The 20,904-nt window shown below is 38.0% G+C and overlaps 1 protein-coding gene across 1 annotated transcript in view; it reads right to left on the reverse strand.

Moving 5' to 3' along the window:
- Positions 1 to 1,144: 1,144 nt before the first annotated feature.
- The window catches only part of LOC120443076 (transmembrane protein 132D-like), a 133,810-nt gene continuing 114,050 nt past the window's right edge, over positions 1,145 to 20,904 (reverse strand). Inside the window, exon 4 of the mRNA XM_039620831.1 lies at positions 1,145 to 1,289. Coding sequence (XP_039476765.1) covers positions 1,145 to 1,289 — 145 coding nt within the window. The remainder of the gene's footprint in view (positions 1,290 to 20,904) is intronic.

Consider the following 20,904-nt stretch of genomic DNA (forward strand, 5'->3'; position numbering starts at 1 on the left):
AGTGTATTTTATATTTGACACTTGTAACTATAGTGTTTCCAAAATGCGATCAATCCCTTTGAAAATATGTACAAGAATACATTACTCAACAATTCAACAGCACACTGAATGACTTGCTTTGCTCTTGATAGTGTGAAAGTGACTGAGTAAGAACTGTAATAAGCCAACTACTTTGTAAATGGCCACTCTTATAATATCCATATAGTTTAAACTGGGGATTTGTTGATTTGGAATAAAATTGTATTACTGATTCCTGGAGCTTGCTTTGAGCTGTAACAATATGCGAATTAAACACAAATACATTTTCTGTTCCATCCAATTAACTTCTGCTATCTTTTTAAGTGAGACGTTTTTTGGGAGATTGGGGTTTTAGATCTCACCCACAGTGATTATATTTGCTTTCTCCATCAACGCCATACAACAACAAAATCAGTGTAAGCGCGCACTGAGGTTAAGTACTAATTGACTGCTACATTAGCGACAAAAAACAAACAAAAAAAGAGACTGTACTTACTATGTCGTTGCTGGTTTTACCCTGATGACACCAACTAAACACTCACACATGCATGGCAAATTTAGCATGAGTTGTGAGTCACTGATGTCTACACTTGCCAGCCTTTGTGTACTACATGCATGTATGTATTTATTCTGTGATACACACATATCACCAATAAGTCCATAGGCAATAAGACAAAACTTCTTTACTGGCAACACAATTACACTATGTTTAATTTCTGATTTCTTCAGTTGCTTATTCAAAGAAGGCTTACAGATTATTGTGTTCAATAAAAAAAACAAAAAAAAAACAGTAAGAATCTAAAAGAGCCATTGAATCCTATACCTTTTAAACTCAAAGCTAATGTATAGAGTACACAAGTTATGGTTATTGTTATTGTCAAAAAAATGACCTTGTAATAATTTCTTTTCTCAAATTAACTGACACTTTTACTGTCACTGTAGTGACAACTAACACTGCTTTAAGAAATTTCTGGCACTATCATCCTTATGGCCCTGAAGCACAAAGATCAAAGACCATTTCCAACAGCTACTCACCCACAACTACTCATTATAAAAGGGATACGTTAAAGAGCTGCTGGATGGCAGAGGTAGCAGTTAAAAAAGAATAGATATGAGAATTTGAGTCCTACCTCTCTGCTGTGGAGGAGGCTTTTCTCTGGCACATCACTGCCAACGAACTGCTTCCCGGTGCCATTTCCTGTTTGATCTCCCATGCGACAAGGTTGCTGGGTTTCACAGCCAGGAAGTTGATACCTGACTGGAACCACACCCTGCAGAGAAGAATGTAGAACGAGACAAAGTAAGAAAAAAAGAGAAGGCAAGGTTAATCTAAAGTTCACACGAGCACATTATAAACCGAAGAGAAAAGAAAGCTGAGTTGTTACAGTGACAGTTAAGGTACAATTTGCTTAAAAATTCAATCTGCATCGCTTGGAATTTCCCTGCCCCGATTTTCTCACTGATTTTCTTTAATCTCTGATACGTGCCATACTCTCTTTGTATAGAACGCCTTTTAAAATTGATTCACGCAGCATGGTGCCGACTCCCACGGTATGTTTTGGTGGGAGAAGACAAAGGAGTGACAGCAAAGGCTCTTAAGAAAGTTAAGAGTTTTACCGGAATAATTGCTGCAAGCAGGCTGAATCAGATGTGTGTTGAGGTGGAGATTATGTCTAATTCAGAGAATGCAGCTCTGCTTATGACAAAGGCCACAATGAATTAGTAATTTTTCAGGGACATGATTAGGAATTTTGCTTCCATTTTCCTTCTATGCTCCCATTCAGTATGCTTCACCACTTTTCTTTCTCTTTATCTTTCTGACGCTCAATTTTTGTCACCTTTCTCCACTCATCCCAACTCTTTTCTTTTCTTCCAGTCTTGTTTTCCTTATGTTAACCTTCTTTTACTATAGCACTGGCATCTTTTTTTAAATCCATGTTTCTCTTTAATCTAGACAATTTCCTCCTCACCCGCCCCTCCCATCCTCTTCCTGTTACTCCATTGTTCCCTTCTAGATGTTCTAATCTCTATTCCTTCTTCACGATCATTCCCCAGTTCCTTTATTTTTTTCCAGCCAGGTCCACTCTTTCATCTCTCAGTCCCATTTCTTTTTCTTCACCTCCTCCTATAAAGCTTCTGTTCACCCTTTCATCCATTCCTCAGTGATTTCTTTCCCTTCCTTCCCAGTATACATTGCTTCATCCCTCTCTCTGCCCCTCCTCAATCCTTCACTCTCAAGGCATCCTATAGTTAATCTCTTTATTTTCTTTTTCTTGTTCGCTCTCTCTCTCTCTAATCTGTCCCGGTGTGCTTTGTTCTATTTATCACCTTGACGAGACCCTCCCTCAGTTTATTAACACACTTTATAAGCATGCATACACATGCACACTATTGTGTTTACGCCTCTTCTTATTAACACACATACGCAAACAACAACAAACACTGACAAAAACGCACTCTGAAGTAAAAAAAAGTTTTCCTCAACACAGAAGTAGGAGGAAAAAAAATCCACATTTTACTTCTTTCTCATTATTACTTTCTTGGGTTTCTCTTGCTTTATGTCTTGCCAAAACTGCCTGCAAACATGCCATACCCTTCCCTTGATAAGCTCTCTGTACATGATATTCTTGTGAGTGTGTATGTATAAAAACACCTGCGTATGTCAGTAATAATCTAATCAAGGTGTGTTTTTGTGTTTGGCACAAAATAGTGACGCTCTTGTAACAACCTGAAAACCTACTTTTTCTTTTTCACTCTAAAGTATTTTTTTCTTGGTGTATTTGAAAAGTGAAAACATTCCCTGCTGATCATTTTATGTGTTGCTGCAATCAGGAAACATGAAGGAGAAAAGAAGAGCAAAAGTTGCATTTTGCAATAAAGGAAGTGTACTTTGTTCATTGTCTATGCAAATAAAATACAGTGAATATTTATTTATGAGTTCGCTGTAGTGCAGTGTAAAATGAAAACTCCTATTTTATAATTCAACAGCTGAATGTGGGAAGAAAAACTGTGCCATCATTCTGCATTTTCTGGTTCTGTCTCCACTCCTTTCCTTTCTTCGATCTCTTCTATCTGCCTTTCTCATTCACTTCTTTCTCTCGCCGTCTCCCATCTTCAACCAACACACAGTTCAAGCCACTTCAAAGTAAAGTTACTACACGTACAATGGCAGCAAACGCATGTAAAGCAAAACAAGTTTGGCGAAAGAGTCAGGATATTCTGTGAATGACAGAATGACAGGAATGGAATATGAGGGAGTAGAAATGTACATTTGAACATTCGCTGAGAAAAACAAAAATCATTGGAGTGATTTTTAAAGGACAAGGTTGTGGCAAAGACAAATCATAAATAAAACATTTAGGCGGAAAAATGAATTTAAAAACAAAATTTCCCCAGCACTCCACCGGCAATAAAATAAAACAAAATGCTAAAATTGTGAAGTGAATGCAATGCAATAAAATAGAATAACAGTCTCATGTGAGAGCACAAACCTCAGTCTTCTTGTAATTCAACATATTGTAATGTAACAGATCCCATGATATAATATCAAATAAAGCACCTTCTTAAGCACTCTACAGAAACATAATTTGCATCTTCATAGTATAAAACCATGCAAAATCTTGTAGTACCTACAATTCATACACATAAACAACCAAGCAGTGTAACAGTTATGTCAAAAGGGAGAAAAAATGCCTTTTGCTTGAGTGTTTAAATTACTTTAGTTTCAAGTACAGATCAGAGTGAGAACCATGTCACCATTGTGGTGTTTCCTTTTTTATGAAGCTCATGTCTCTGTCGTCTCGACATGTGCCATTACAGTAAGTGCCCTGACCTTGCAGTGATGTGAGAGGTCATGGATTAGCTATGTTAGAGGGCTTCAATGTACTGCTCAATCTGCATTCCAACTCTCACCAATGGTCCTCAGCCCTGGGTAGTACCAGACAAAATAGGGTCACTGATAAAGGTGGAGATCCTGATGTCTGGTCCTCTGCGAGGAGCCAGTTGAGGTGGTTTAGGCATTTGACCTGGATGTCTCCTAGGTGAGGAGTTTTGAGCATGTCCTACCGAGAGGACATCCCAGGGCAGATTACATCTCTCGGCTGGCTTGGCATTGCATCAGTGATCCCCTGGAAGAGCTGAAGGAGTTGGCTGGAGATAGGGAAGTCCCTCGCAATCTGGACCCAGACAAAGGGCAGACCATGGATGGATGGATATTAAAGTGGTTGAAAGAGGATGATTATTTAATTTGTATTTATCACAATGGACCCAGTTGCAGTACTAGTGTTACTCTGAGTATGCTCTGTGTCTATTATTATATTTCTATATTTTCCAGTGATACAAATGGAACCGTCCTCTTATAGATTTCTGACACAAACAATAATACTAAACTGCTGCAATTTTTTAATCCTATAGTTTCTCAATAAATTGTAGTTATCTACTTTAATAACACACCTACTGATGACTGATGCAGTTGGTTATATGCTACTTTTTTGTTCTTACTATTATCATTTTAAGTTTCAAAGTATATTTTGTATGACAAAGATGTGTTTATTGGTAGCTGCCACGCAGAAGAACTCAAGACATATTTCTGCATTTTAATGAAATGACCTTTGGCATGAAACACTATGTTCACATGTGCAACAGGGTAATACAAATTAGTGGAGAGGGGAGAGAGGCAAAAATCACCACTCTGAACTAGGTTTTATGTGGAAATATTAGTCCAGTGGATTGTCTTTCACATACCTTTTTCATAACTTGTTCATTAACTGAACCACCTGCTGCATTACACTCGCCATAAACAGTCTGTGATCTCTGTACAGTCATCAAAATGCTAATTGTCAAGTTTCTAAAGTCCTCATACCAAAAATCAGCATTGATTCAATAAAAAGTGAAAATGGTGAATTTAAAGCAGCATGGGGTTTCAATCAAGAAAGTAGAGTACTGTGTATTGACGGTTTACCCTTGAAATTAAATGCATGAAAAAATGCACAATTTTGCTCACCTGATAGGAAATTCTGAACATGCATAAAAAACAGACTGTCACATATGTAAGGAGATAGAAAGACACTATGTCCTGCATCTGTCAGGTCTTTGGTCGTATGTGCCTTTGTCCATGTCTGTCAGCAAGGAGGATGATGGACAAGGCTGCGTCCCTAAGCTGCTTCTGCCAGATCTGTGTATAGCAGCCAAGACTGACAAGTCTCTATGTGACGCTCTTCCTCTCTAGGTCTACTTTTCAGTGTAATGCAGGAAGACAAGCAAAACTTCAATGCATTGTGTCTTTCAGTTTGTTTGCCTTTGTCTAATTCGCCTACTTCTTTATTATTCGGGATTATTTATATTTTTTGTGCACCCCATGCAGCTCTGTCGTGAAAATAGATTACTAATCAGTAGTGCATTAAAAATGAACAAAGCCCAACAACTCAGAATTACACACATAACTTGACCTTACCTTTAACTGTATAAAAAAAAGTTTTACTCATTAAGAATTAGAGTGTGCGCCAATGGGTCACAGGTAGCTCACAGAGCATTACAATAGATTTTTTCTCCTGTTTTTTCTGGAGCAGTGCCTTGTTTATTGGCATCTCAACATTAGTTTTCTACGTGGAGAAATAAAGAGTAAGTAAAGAGAAAAGGCAATGGGGCATCGTGCCAAGAACCTACACTATAAATAAATTTCCCCTATGCTTTTTTAACATCACAAATGCAATTTTTAAAATGAAAAATGTGTTTCTGTCAATATGATTATGTCTCCTTTTCCTTTTTTGGTACATGTTTACTTTACTTATGCAGACTGCCTTCCCTGTAATATATTGAGCAAACTCAGGTTTTATTACATATTTGCTACTTGATTTAAAAAAAAAATCCTGATTGAATATGAAAGAGAATATACCTTGTCGAAGCATCAAATCAAGTCAAAATAATCAAACTCGATTGACTTTGTTGAGTGCAACTTTTTTCAAAACCACCTTATATTTTAATCATTACCTTATGCATATTTCACCCACACTTACTGTTTATTTTACCAAAGAAACTTAGGCTTCACCTATGGAAATGCACTAACGCTAACAAAGACTATGTTGTCTAATGAGAAAATGTAGATGCCTTCCTCAAAGGAATGCTGACCCAGGAAACCAAACAATAGGTGCAGGAACAAGATAACAATTTGCTCTGTGAGACAAGAGACTCGCTTAAATCCAATTAATTCCCTTTACACCTAATTTAATCCTGTAACATCAGTTCCATTTTCAGACTGACGAAGAAAAAAAAAGTCCTCTATTTAACTGTTAAATCTTAAAGCCTTCGCCAGGAAATAGGGATGTAAAGTTGTGTCTGAAACCACCATACCTTCTTAGTAGTGCCATCAGCGCAGATATAAAGCCAGATTTACAAATGTGTTGCACCAGGGTTAAGTGGTTTTTGCCATAATTAAATGTACTGTTATTATTTACAAAGAGACCACAGCGACATGACTGTGATTAAGAGGAGAGAATTCATTTGTGAATTTTTGTGACCAACCGCCTTCCATATGCGTTTTTGGGAGTTCCTTTCTCAAGTACAAAATATAGGGGGGAGAATATTTAAATCGTGTACACAAACACACTGACTAACAACTGGAACATGCAATTTATTGGACTGATATCTAATGCTGAAAAAAAAAGCATGTATTATTTTAAGCACTTCATACAGTGGTAATTATTGTTGCATTGCAGAGATTTAAGAGCACATCCTAAAAGAATGAGACATTTCTCAACTTGTGTAAATGTATTCGAAATGCCAGTTGAAGATCTGATAAAAACATACAAATTTCTAAGCCACCTAAATGTAAATTTGCTCCATAAATGACCTGGAACCACCAGTCAAAAGGAGCAACACAACATACTGACACTTCTGTGGCAGGAATTTCACAACGAGGTTCAAAGTGAAATAGCTGAAGAACAGAGAGAATAGATGGATAATGATGTTGAACCAATTCTAAAAATAATCAGGCCTTTGACCTCTAGCACAGTAAGTCTGTGCTTGAGAGAAAAAGTCACTTTTCCTGTTTGATTTGGTTTGAAGGTCTGAAGGTAATATTTGTTTTTCTTCTGATCAATGCATTTATGTTAATAAACTTTAAACCTACATTTTTCATTTAAAAAAAAAAAGATTTCAGAACCATGGACAGCGCACACACTGCTCTCGTGAGCTGTGTCTCATGACTGTTTTTAGTAGTGGAGCTACAGAAATTCAGCTGTATGCACTTTGACAATAGCTGAGATATCGATCACAGATGCACAGAAGACTCTCACATCAAATCTCCAAATCCATTTTTTTAAACTAAACAAATCTAGCATAGAAAAATTGTGGTAACACCACCAGTTGCAGAGTATAGAAATAAACTTTTATCAGTCGGGTATTTCCGGTTCTGGTTTATCTCTTAAAGAGATGTAAGTTGTCTTAATACATGAACACAATGTAAAAAATATTGTTGTACAGCTTACAGTCCTACATTGAGTGTCTGGTAATGACTGAAGCCTGTTTCCATCATAACAACTCTCTCTGCCAGACTGCCACTGTAGGCGTACATTTAATGTACACATGGACATGAACATGGACCTATAATTATATGCTTTTCTCACAGCAAGTAATGAGCTGTGCCTGTAGTGTTAGTAAATTACTCTTAGCTGAATATCACCTTGCATGGTTCTTGGCAGATTGGGCATGTCGTATTGAAATGAACTGACTGCACCTATTTATGAAAAAAGCGCAACTTTTGTAAATCACCCGTAAATTTAACCACACCTATCAGCGCTATTTGGGGGTTGCACTCACACGCTATTTTGCCCTGTTTAGGAGATCTGCCCCACGGTGTCATGAAGGCATAAGTCCTGTGTTTGTTTGGAATTCCTTGAAGTGGATCTGATAATAGGAGAGCATATTAACAGTTACCAAAGAGATGAAAAGATTCGGAGAGAAAGAAAGAGACAGAAGAAAGTAACTAGAGACAGAAGTGTGACACGGAGGCAACAACAAGGCTGGGGGAATGGGGGAAATAGGGGGAAGAAGACGGAAAGGGAGAGAAACACCAGCCAAGTAAGATAGCTACTACAAATTCACACCACACTCGAGATCTCAGATGCAGATATACGCTTTTCAGGAGTCTGACTCTTCGATCCACACCTTTTTTTGTAAACATTACTGTGTTCACATGAGATTTCAGAATTACAGGTGCTGAGGTTCTGAAAGGTCACCATGCTGTTTTCAGAAGGCAGACTAATAACACTGTGTACAACTGGTTCACAATTCATCCAGTTCAATCAACTGATTCACCTAAGCTTTCCAGCTTTATGTTAATATCTGTTTTATTGGTAATACTTTAGCTCACGTCTTCGTGCCAGGAAGATACCAGTAACCTACGCATTTCTTTTGTCTTGCTTTTGGGTTTTGGGCTTTTCTCAATCAGAAGTTACGAGCAATGCCTTAATATCAGTCAGTTAGCCAGGTTCATTAAATGAACTATATATGAACAGCTTGTCCTTGGAACAATGTAAGCAGTGTAAATTCCTCTGTGTATTGACTCTAGGTATCTTCCTTTGATAAAATTGGACTACTTGGAAATTCTGTGTGTTTAAAGCTCAGAGGCTTTAAAAGGCTATAAAATGACAGATCTCCTCAGCATGAAAGTTACTCAAAGGGCTTAGTAAGTCTACCCAGGATTAAAAGTGATTTGGACATGTTATGCCAACAAGCATCAAGTTAATAAATGTTTTAGGACAGAAAAGAAGATTTTAAGACCTCAAGGTTTATGTGTTCCGCTGATGTTATTTAAATTTACATTTTTATTCCATTTTTTGTAAATCATTGATTTTTCAACAGATCAAAAGTAATATTTTCAAGTTCATTAAACTGACACTTAATCTGGCAAAAAGATGAGCTTTTAGACGATGTTAGTCACTGTGGTCATCACTATGGTGTATAACTGCTCAGGAACTGCACTGAAAAGTAACTACTATCTAAATCTGGTTCAAGGCATAATTTCTTCCTGCTGTCATGACGCAAGTAATAATTTCTTAGCTGAAAAAATAGATTCCTTTAAAAGGCTGTATATAGATACAAAGACAAAGAACAAAAAGACCAAGTTGTTTTTCTCTAGTGTCTCAAAGTGTGCTGAACATACCAGGAACATCCATTGTTCACCAGAAAATTTCAATTTTACCAAGGTCTAAAGCATTAGGAGAAAGTGAAAGCCTGTGAGGCATTGATCATTGTTGCTACACACCCTCCTGTCAACTAAATTTATCCTATAGATGATCTTCAGGATGATTTAGCCCGAGCTGTTTAAGATGCCAACAGAGTGAAATGTACAGGAGTGAGCCACTGCATGAGTGGTATTTGCTGTACATGTGAGACTGGACTCTACACCAAGTGACCTATAATGCCTTTGTTCAGGCTGGCTTGAGGGCCAGAACCACAGTCAGCTCATGTTACTGTCACGTTCTTGTTTGAAGTTCCTTCTTTATTACAGACATAGTGGAATAACAAGAGACGTATGGCTCAAAAGAAGATGTTCTGAGCTTTTATCTCCTTTCACACCATGCTTTCACATTCCCGCTGCTCTTGGATGCAGAGAGCTACTCTTTAAATTCTTCAAGTTGACCAAAAGACTGTTCAGTTCCTAGAATGTCTGCTGATGGCTGAAATGCATTCTTGGTTGTGTCTTTCTTATGTCAGGGTATCATGATCTTGTTCATACTTATCTATTAATGTGGCTAAACGCAGTTTTAACATGTTGCATTAAAATGGAGATCTGACCGTTGTAATATTGTTATTCTAACCTTTGAAAGATGTGACCAGAGTGAAGTGAAGACACATTCAAATGCTGTGGAAAGTTAAGAACACCTGAAAGGGGCTTCATACTATATTTACAGTGATCTATATCAATGTGCTTAACATGCAATAATTATTGTAAGCAAATGATGCTTATTCAATAGTTGCCAGTTGAAAGTGTCAGTTAAGTGCTAAAAATGTAAATGTGAACCCAAAAGGAATTCTTCTCAAAACAAAAGCCATATGCTATGTGTCAAAACAAACTTGCTGCATGTTTAGCAGATGTGTCCAAGAGACATGACTAAAAGGAAATAGTTTTTGTTGGGTCTGAAGTTGTTAGAACAGCAAAAAGATATTAGAAAGAAGCACTGTAAAAGTGTATTGTAATGCCCTCATCTTATAGATAAACTGAAGCTTTTGTGTAAGTAAACCAGTCCAGTACACCACATTTTATTTCAAATCTCATCATGGCTCTGTAAACCTGGCGAGTGAACACAGAGCAAAACTTTCTCAAGAATTTTATGTAAATTTATATTATCCAAATGTGCTCAAACAACTGCTCAAACCTAAAACCTGTGCTTCTCAAGACGTGGGAATCCCAAACATGATTTCTCATGGAAAATATTATTCATTGCACAAAAGTTTGCCAAGATTGCCTAAAGTGTGAAATGGTACATTCAGTGAAAACTTAAAGAAATATCGCTGCCAATGGTAACTAAAATGGCAGAAAAACAAGAGAAGACAGATGTTAAACAAAATTCAACCCACCACCTGCATATTCTTCAACACATTCTGTAAAAGATGCCTTCAATGGACATGAGTGGCATTTAAATGAGTCAACTGTCAAATCATTAAAATCTTGTTTGCTGCTTCTCCTGCTTTTTGAGAGGCAGAAGGAAAACAATCTGTTGTTGTGATCCCAACACTAAAATGAAGCGGGGTTACTTTTTTTTAAGTGTGACAAGCTGTCAAGAAATTGGAATCCTGAGAGAATCTTTTATTTATTTATTTATTTTTGAGCAAGCTTATACATAATTCTTAGGTCATGAGATTATTGTAAAATTGACAATTACGTACACATTTTTCAATTACCTTCTAAAAAATCTTTGTAAGTATTAAATTCATAGTTCAGTTTTGAACATTTTAGGTGTTTAAGACCTTGAATGTCATTTTTTCATTGTTTAAGTTACATGGACAGATTGGTTTTAAGAGGTTTATACTTTAGAATAAACAGATGGGGGTAATTTTTTAAGACATGGTGAGACAGATGGAGAGACTGCAAGTTTGGACGTTTATACTAAACATGTGTTAAGAAATTCAAAGCTTGATGTAAAAGAGCCCTGTTATGTTGGTCACAGGTCAAATGTGTCTTTCTGGTGGAACATCTGTTTTATCATGCTATTGGGAATCTTTCACTTTGTCTTGCCTTTTACTTACTTATTCTTTCGTGTGTGGTCGCTGCCTTTGTTGTCTTTTTATTCTTTTGTTTTTCATCCCTGTTGTTGCTACTGAATGGGATTTTTTTATGATTATTTTTAATATTTGCTTCATCTAAAGAAGCCAGTATCATCCTTTTCTACAGGAACCCAATATGGCCCTCTGTTTCAGAACTGTTGAACAATGTTGCCGTTGCTGCTGATGCCTGATTTAGACTTCTGCAGCTGCATCATAAGTTACGACATAGGGTTAAGAGAGTCTTCCAGTTACATTGTAAGTTATGATGTAGATTTTCCACTGAAGTCTAATTCAGGCATAAATCATGACAAACCATAACTTCAGAAGTCGCAAATTCATAATGTTCACGTTTCATAGTTTATAGGCATTGAATAATGCCAGTCAAGGCATCTATCAGCTTTAATGTTCATTTTCATTTGTAAAATTTGCAAAAATATAATGATTTTAAAATTACAGTTCAATTCCATATTGACTGCTTGATTTAAAATACACTGTTGTGGCATAAAGAAGCAGTCCAAAAATAGGTTCTTTGTCCAATACATTTTTAGAATTCACTGCTGCACAGTAAAATGGTGGCACCTAATTTAAATAACATGCATGCAGCACCATTCCATCTATATAAATTTAAAAAAAAAAATTAGACACAAGGAAAACATTAAAAAATTCTATACAGAACTGGTATCTCAAAGGATCTGACACTGAGTAAGTTAAACAGAGCATGAAAAAGGGGAGATGTTGTGTACTTAGGTAGGTCGGCAAAGGTGCAAATGTCTGCAAGCTTAATCAGCTTAAACAGCACATCATAAATGTTTGGATTTTTTGGACAAAATGTGGGATGTCACTGAGATCAGCTGATTTGCCAGAATTGCAGATAAGGGAGTCACACATTACAACTTTCTGCAGATAGTTGACTAACTTCCCTTCCATTTATTATCCTTCTCCATGGAGGGTAATGCTTGCTGAACAGCCACAACGAGCCCCACCAGGTGGTGTGATGAAGAAAGGGGTGCCTAAGAAATACAACCAGCTGCTATATCCGAGACCTTAGCCAATGCTGTGAATCTTTCCTTGTCAGTTTCTGACTGCTTGAAGAGATATACCAGACAGACAGAAGCCAGGAGAATCACCCAGATGTTCTCCACTGAACCATTCAAGATGCATTCTCGGTGGCAGGGAAACCATAAGAGAACAGTCCCACCTAGGGCGGAGATGAAGCTATACTGGAAGAGTATCTGGCAGAAGGTAGTATACTGGAATGCCAAATTTGGCCTGGAAGTCCCAAGGTCAAAATGAAATACACCCCCTAGGGTGGTTGACAATGACCAAGCTAAGACCCTGTAGGATTTACAGATCCAGAAAGATCAAGTGGTGAGGGCTAACCAACAGGATAGTAGTGGTGGACAAGCAGGCAGGTAGGCAGGTAGGCAGGCAGGTAGGCAGGTAGGTAGGTAGGCAGGCAGGTAGGTAGGTAGGTAGGTAGAGCACTCCCTCCCTCCCTCCCTCCCTCCGTCCGAACAAGGTTTCAACTGAGAAATTGTAATTTAATCATTTTCTGTTTGCTTTGTGGGGGTTTTTTTGTGTGTGGCTTCATTGGAATCACTAAATTTAAAAAAGTATGGAGGCTATCACATCTAAGCTCAGTGCAAAGGACCACTGCAGAGATAAAAAATAAATGAACAAATGCTCGTATATGCACAGCTGCAGCAAAAAATTATGAAGCCTAATAAAAATTTGGTATCCACTAAATTATTCACAAAGATGTTTGTGAATGATAAACTGTAAATAGTTTATGTATCGCAAAGGGCCTGGTGATTTTTTAACACCTGTGTTCAGTATAAGATTCAGCTCCCGTATCCATGCATACATTACCATTATTGGAATCACAGCTGCACCGTACAACTATCCTGCAATGTATTAGCAAGTTTAAGCAATGATCAATAAACAGGAAAATGTCAAGTATATTGATTGCTATAAAACAACCATTTTGGAGTTTTATTGTAAAGATTACAGCTCTAACTGATTAACACAGCACTGATTGTAACACTAAACAAACACCAATTTCTTAGTGACCATTTCTTCATTGTTACAGTCTTTTCTTGGTGGATGAAGCCAAGTGCAGCAGCAGTTCAGTATATATGCAGCAATGTGTGGGACTTTAACAACTGCTTCTTTCGTACACATTTTTGTACAGGACATCGATAATGTAATCTGCAGAGCTTGATGTTTGGATACTGGATTTCTTTCAAATAAAAACCCTCACACATGGAATCAAACCGCCCACTCCACTTCCCACCACACATGGGATTAGAACGACATATTTTTCTGTAAACAAAGGCACAGACAATAGTGGTGGGTAGCTGGCTTCTGTAGTAGGTTCAAGATAGTCCTCTGGGCTGCCATCCCAGATTAGCAGTGTAGCTACCAGCTACTCAACCACAGATCACTAGCAGGCAGAGACTGAAAGGCTGAGGAAGGACTTTCAGCAATATATTAAATCTGATCAGCAGGAAGGGTTTTTGTTCCATCATTAATATGATTTGCTGTTTTTACTTCCTTGTTTATTTCCCCATACCTGGGGACAGTTTATATTTGTATTTTGTAAAAGGAAAAGCAGAAAGGAAGCTGCTGAGGTATAAAAAAAAATACCCTACCCATGTGTAGTTGGTTCTTTCTTACATGGTGGCTGAAGGTTTGAAGACATCATAGAGAAAAGCACTAGTTTGCAGCTGGCTGGACATAACCAGTAAATTGGATGGTCACCCACTACTCCAGAACAAGATATAATGACCTCCAAGTAAAGGTTCTTACAAGGTCACACATGGCAGGTCATTCACCAAGGTATGAAGGCAAAAGGTCATTCAATGGGAGAGCAAAGGAAATATAAGGAACACAAGTAATGGCTGAAAACCTTGACAAGAAGGATTGCAGAGATCTACTGCTCTAGAAGCCACCTGCTGTTTCAACCTTTCCAAGCATCCCATCATCCATCTGTAGGCTATGGAGAGATATTGGTCGTGTCCAAATTCATGGGCTGCATCCTCCTGAGGACCCGGCCTTCGCGGTCTACGTGGGCGGGGTCCTCAGAAGGTCGGGTAGGCCGGAAGTAAACGGCTGTGAAATTGGACGGTCTAGCCTTCAGATCTGTGTCACCGCTGTCTCGGTGGAGTTTAATAAACTCGGCCGTCTGCTCCTTGCTATTTAAAATATAACAGGACACTGGCGTAAATTCTCGACCATCTCACACTTCTGTTTAATCAGTTTTCTTTTTGACGTTTATTCAGCTGTGTGAAAACCAAGGAGGAACCCACCCGAGGGATTAATAAAGTTTTATTTTATCTAATCTAATCTAATAACTTTAATCTCAGCCAAACCAATTTACTCACGAACAAATAAAACACTGAAAAAAGCCAAACAATTACATTTTTATGTTGTCTAAGTGACTTATATATTATGTTTAACCTGACTAGCGAAAGTCCGCGGTGATCTGAAGATGATGTGCCGGGAGTTGTGCCGTTCTTGGCGGCTTCAGTGACCCTCGAGCTCTCGGCTAGCTATCGAGCTGGTGGGTAACAGACGTCTCCGAAAACGTTGAAGCACCTTTGCAAATATGTGATATCTTGATAAACCAAGCAGATATTTGAAGTTTACACAGCTACATTCTCGCCTGAAAATATGTTAAAAGTTTATTTTGTGACCCAGAAAGATTAATAAGAGTAATTTTAAAACTTAGTAGCGGCCGCCATTGCCGGAAACTGGAGTTTGGCTGGGCCGCGCTATGAATTCTGGGATATGGTGGGCCACGAAGGACACACCCGACCCATCCTTCAAATTCAGGGAAAAGGAGGACGCATTTGTCGGCTGCATTCGGAGGAGTCTACGAATTTGGACAGCCTTCGGCGCGTCGCTGTGACATAATCGGTCTACAAATGCGTCCTCAGGAGGATGCAGCCCATGAATTTGGACACGACCATTTAGTCATCAGTCTTCAACTTTTGTATGAAGCAGTATTTGCAGGGAGCAATAAGCTGGAAGCCTGCATGCTTTTATTCTACTGCTGTAATAAATTAATTCTAACATGAATAGTTTAACTTAAATGTAGTATTGATAGCATGTGTAATGGTCAGTAAAATGCCCCTTTTTCCATTCCATTGATGGGAACCCAATCACTAAATCTGCAAAAAGAAGAGTCAGACATTTAAGAGTCCAAGCTTCCTTTCCAAGAAAGAGGCTCTTGATGAGAAGTTCATACGTGTGTGTGCGTAAGTGTGTGTGTTTGTGTAAAACTTCACTGATAAAGCTGCCCACTGACATTAAGGTGTACCAAACTCACTGTCTCTACTACTGCATCTATTCTAGCTCAGCTCTGATTAATTTAAATTGAAATGTAAAACATGTCAAACTAAAGAAATATTATACAATAATAAGCACAGACGCATTTGAACATCCGCAAACACAGGCATTTTCTCAGCCAAAAAAGAAAATCCCATGTGTCAATAGGCTATACCAGTGGTAGCAAAGGTATAATTTGGCAGGGGGAAAAAAACCAAACAAACATGTCAACAAAATCAGCAAACAACAGGTTAGACCAACAAACAAAGCTGGGAGAAGAGACTCAATGATACAAGGGCAACTGGAGTCTGAAGTGTGTTTCTGGGAGTGAATGAAACAATGCTACATGTCATAACAGTTTGTTGTCCGAGGAGGAGAATGCTGTCAGGCAGATCGCTCACCCACCCACTCATTCACACACAGCTCGACATAAACAGGTGAGGTGGATATTGGTCTCACTTGATCTGTGAGCTGTCAGGACACTTTTACACACACTGTACACAGTGAACACTGTCTGTCTTGAGTCTGGTTGGGCAGTTGGATTTAAGAAAACCCCCAAAAAACTTGAAATCAGGGTAAATGGGCATGGGAAAAAAAAGAAAAAAAACACACACCCTCTTTTTAAACTATAGGGTTTTACATTACAGGGCATAGGAAAAATAATCTGTTCCCTAGTACACTAAGTACTAAGGACCAGTACACCCTTACTACTTCCATATAAATTAAGAGGATAAGTACCAATCAGGTGCTGATAATCGAATGCACCACCTCTATACAAAATGTTTCAAGAGTCAAAAGTGAGTCCATCCGTCCAACATCTAAAGTGTGGCTTAAAATGAGCCATGCAAGCATAGCAGCATAGTCATCCCAATCACACCGACAAGTCTACAGTATAGCAGATTGGCTTTTATTTAAGCTCTGGTAAGGACTACAGATGGCACAATACCACTTTTTTTTAATGTCCGATACCGTTATAATAAATTTGGATATCTGCCTATACCGATATGAATCCGATATAGTGTATTTTATAATCAATAAAACTGTTTTTTTAATACTTTGCTGCATTTTGTATAAGTTCATGCTCAAGTTTTAAAAAACAAAGCACTAAATCTATTCTGTTATACCTTTATGCAAAAAATACACTGCATCCAAAATATTTCATAGTTCAGCAATACTGATCAATCTAATAAACAAACCTACACCATCCTCCTTATTCTGGTATTTTAAAGAGTACTTAGCGGAAATATTAAACAACCTTAACAAATAGGGTTGCCAACTCCCAGCAAAACAAAGACAAAAAACATCCCCCACCCTCCGCCTCATGATGCTTAATCGACGTAATCAACTTTAATTTAATGCACGTGTAAAACAAATGCACAAGAAATCAATTATTTTGCTACAATAATTAAATACATTCAACATTTTTCTTCAACAGAATTTTCCCTGTTAATGCCCTACCTGACCCCCTGGCAAAACTTTGCTAGACCCGCCCCTGCACAGTTACCAGCTGTCAGCTAAGTATAAAATGATCCTGGTGTAGAAAATAATATTAAATAAATTCTAACAACAGCTTATCAAGCTTAAATGTGCTGCTATTGTTTATCCGCTGCTTTCTTCTTTCTGGCGCAAAGTGGGCGATAAACAAACAAGAGAGACGGACTCGCGACAGAAAAGCCTATCAGCTGATCATTGATCAGTTTTATGATTGAAGGAGAGGGAGGGAGAGAGAAGAGGCAGTCGCTCCATATATCGGTTGTTAAGCTTAACGTGGGAATGCTTTACAAACATTCAGAGTTGAACTTACACACTTGCTTTACTTCTCGCTGGGATAACTTTCTCGGAGATGAAATGCCGGTTTCGTAGCGAGGCTCCAAATGCTCAACCAGACCGCCGACAGGTCTGGCACACCACAGCCGCTCTATCACGTGATGCATACTGCTCCGACATGCTAAGGTTATGAGCTGGTTTACGCCATGTCGCAAGTTTTGTGAGGTGCTTTTGTGATAGTTAGTGGATCGGATTACATTTTTTATTTCTCTCCGATATCCGATCCAGTAATTTAGGTCAGTATCGGACCGATACCGATAGGTAATATTGGATCGGTCCATCTCTAGTAAGTCATTTTTTTATGTCCTGACATGTCAAACCTTAAAATTGACAGAAAATAATCCAAATTAATAACAATCAAAATTTAAAGATTTTTGCTTTAGATAATCAACTTGAAAGTTACTTCATCCAATAATAATTATAAACAAAGTACTCTGGAAATGAGATCTTTGCCTTCTCTGCAACCAGCAAAGCAAATAATAATGTATCTGAATGCTTGGAAAAGAAGGGTGTGTTTGAATTCTTTTTACTTTTTAAAATAATCAGTAGAATATTCTTCCCCAAGGAGGAAATGTGTCACTTTTACTTCCATCCAATCAATATGATGGAAAATAAACATAAACATAAATCTCTTTGATGGAGCTAAACTGCTGCAATTGCTTAGCAAGTATGCAGTAAAACTATAGGCTGAAATTTTGCCCATTACTGCTGCTACACTATGATTTTCCTAATTAAGGTGAAAGAACAGTTGAAAGGACAGTTCCTGCACTGAATAATGTTAAAGTGACTCATCAAAACTCTACGTGCCTCTCAGCAGACTGTAGAATAAGTAAAACTATTTTAACAGTGCCTACAATCAATCATCATGTAATACTTTGGGAATTTCTATCTTCATAAAAATCAAGACACAAGAGAAAGTGAAAAATGAGCCCTGTTATGCAAATTTAAATGTGCTTAATGTTGTTCCAATGCTAAACAAAGCCAAAAGGTTAAAAGAGTCGCCCGCTGTGATAGAGAAGCAACACCTAAGGGTTCCAATTGCCATCAGCGAAATTAAAAAAAACTCAGCACAGGGGTGCACTTTAAAGCCTTCAAATCCTTTATTTTCTTTCATGCTCCACTAATTCTACTAAGATGTGGAGTCACATGCCAATTTACACACAACACTGCTTGGTATGCAGCAGCAAACATGCTAATAATAAAGGCCTCTTTTAAAATGTTATTTTATTTATTTACTACAAATACATCAGGTGTGTTTCTGTGTAAAATCTAAGTGTCTGGAAGGAAGAGAGAAGAATCAACTTTTACAAAAGGGAGACTGAGAGAAAAATTGCATGAATTTTGAGGTAAAAGATTAGAAACATCACTATGAGGAATGAGATGCAAAACGATGTGGGTGAAATGGGGGTGGAAACAGAGTACAATCCAAGGAATCAGGAATAGAAAAATATCATGTTTAGGATGACGCTATCTGCTAAAAAGTAAGATCATATCTCAAGCCAGTTAATCCACAAGGAAAGTGAATAATCTTGAAACAAAAACTGCAGTAATTTTTCCCACACGGTGTTAGCATCTCATCAGCTTTTTTAATTATTAAAAGTAATGTGTTGTATGATTAAAAAGTCAGAAATTGCAGGGACAGGAGCAAATGACAGAGAGATGAAAAACAGAGAAATGGAAATGACAAGACAGCCACAATGACCTTTAAGAACTACAGAAAAAGTGGATAAACAAATACACTGACATGTATATTGTATGGGCTGAGTGTGGCTTCATGCATGCGTTTGTCTCTGCTTCACTGCGTGTATTTGACAGACGTCTCTGTCCCATCCTGTCTGTCTTTGGTCCAGGTGCTGCCGTGTGATAACAGCTCTACCCCCCACCTCTCCTCGCTTCCTTCACCTCTGCTCTCCTCTATCCTGGCCTGACTAAGTCTACTAATTCAACACGCTACCAATGAAAAGCTTGTTTTTGCTTCAACAGTCAGGTCTTTGGAGCTCATTCAACAAAAACATCCAGGGTAGAGTTTTCGGAGCTCATTCAGTGTGGCTATCTGAATTTATTTGCCACAGCTGACTCATCTACACTGCAGTATGGAGTTACAATCAGAATGAAAAATAGAGACGGCGAAAGCCTAATGGGGAGAGAACAGAGCTGCTGGTCGGAAGGAGGGTCACATAGACTTAATGAGAAGGAAAAGTATGTCAGAGGTGCTGAGGCACCAAGCCTGACATCTGCACAGGACTAATGTTGTACTGAGCAGCTCCCAGGTGGGAATGCTTGGATACTGGATTTAAAAAAAAATGTTTTGCAGTTGCTATTATTACTTTCATTTAGGCACCTGGTTGATTCTTACAAAGCATATCTTTTTGGAGCTTATTAGTTCCAGATTAAATCCCAAAAATTGCTTTAAAAAAAGAGTTTAGATACTCTGCTTTTGTGTGTTCATGAGTGCTTGTCCCTCATAATTACTTTACTCAACAGTAAAGCCAATGCTAGAATGCCTTAATCAGCCAAATGAAAGTGAAAATAACACTTGATATTTTCTTGAACCCCAAGTTATACTATGGAGAAAATTACTGGTTCATGACTGGAAAAAAAAGATTGTGAGCTGACCTTATTTATTCTGATTTATGCAATCCAGTTGGACTGCTTTAAGCTGTACTTTTGATCCATTTTGTTTGCCTTGAAAAAAAGATTTGAATATTAAGGGACTTTCTGGTTAAATAAAGGTTAAATAAAGGTTATTCTGCCACTTCACCACACCAATGGTGTGCAGAACTGCCATGTAAGTTGCTGGACCAATGATCATAACCATTAATTTAAATTAGAGGTTGTGATACTTTTGGGGATGAACATTAAAATATGTAGTATGTGTAGCTTATATGAATTATACAAACACATTGTTATTTGTATTCTTTAAAGCCAGTGCTATACATTTTAATTTCACAAGAGGCCCTGAACTGATTGTTCATAAACTGGATACTTAAATGTTATATCCTGTCACATTCTTGCTTATGCAAGTAGTCAGCACAAGCTCAGTGCATCTCCTTCTCCACCCCTTGGTTTTGCCATGATGGATAGAGCCTGCTGTTATCCTCCTTTTCTCCTCCTCTTCTCCTCCCTTTCTCCTCCCCTGCCCCCTGTCAATAGCAAAGATTTCTGGTGAAGAGAAGAGGATTGAAAAGTGAGAAAAGCAAAGAGTGCAGCAGATACAGAGCCAATCCAAAGGAAAGGGAAAAGAAAACGGTAATAAATGCATGACAATGGGAAGAGAGAATGTTAAAGACACAAAATAAGAGCAAAACAAAAAACAAGCAAAAAGTAAACGCATAACTTATCTTTTCTCTTCGGCGCTCAGAGAAACACCTTTAGTCTATGTGCCTGAGTGGTTTCTGACTAAGACTGGATATGACTGCCCATATGTGAAAGAGGCTGCACACAGCGCTGAGCAGGACAAATAGC

This window comes from Oreochromis aureus, linkage group 12 (genome assembly GCF_013358895.1).
Source record: "Oreochromis aureus strain Israel breed Guangdong linkage group 12, ZZ_aureus, whole genome shotgun sequence".
Classification (NCBI taxonomy): domain Eukaryota; kingdom Metazoa; phylum Chordata; class Actinopteri; order Cichliformes; family Cichlidae; genus Oreochromis; species Oreochromis aureus.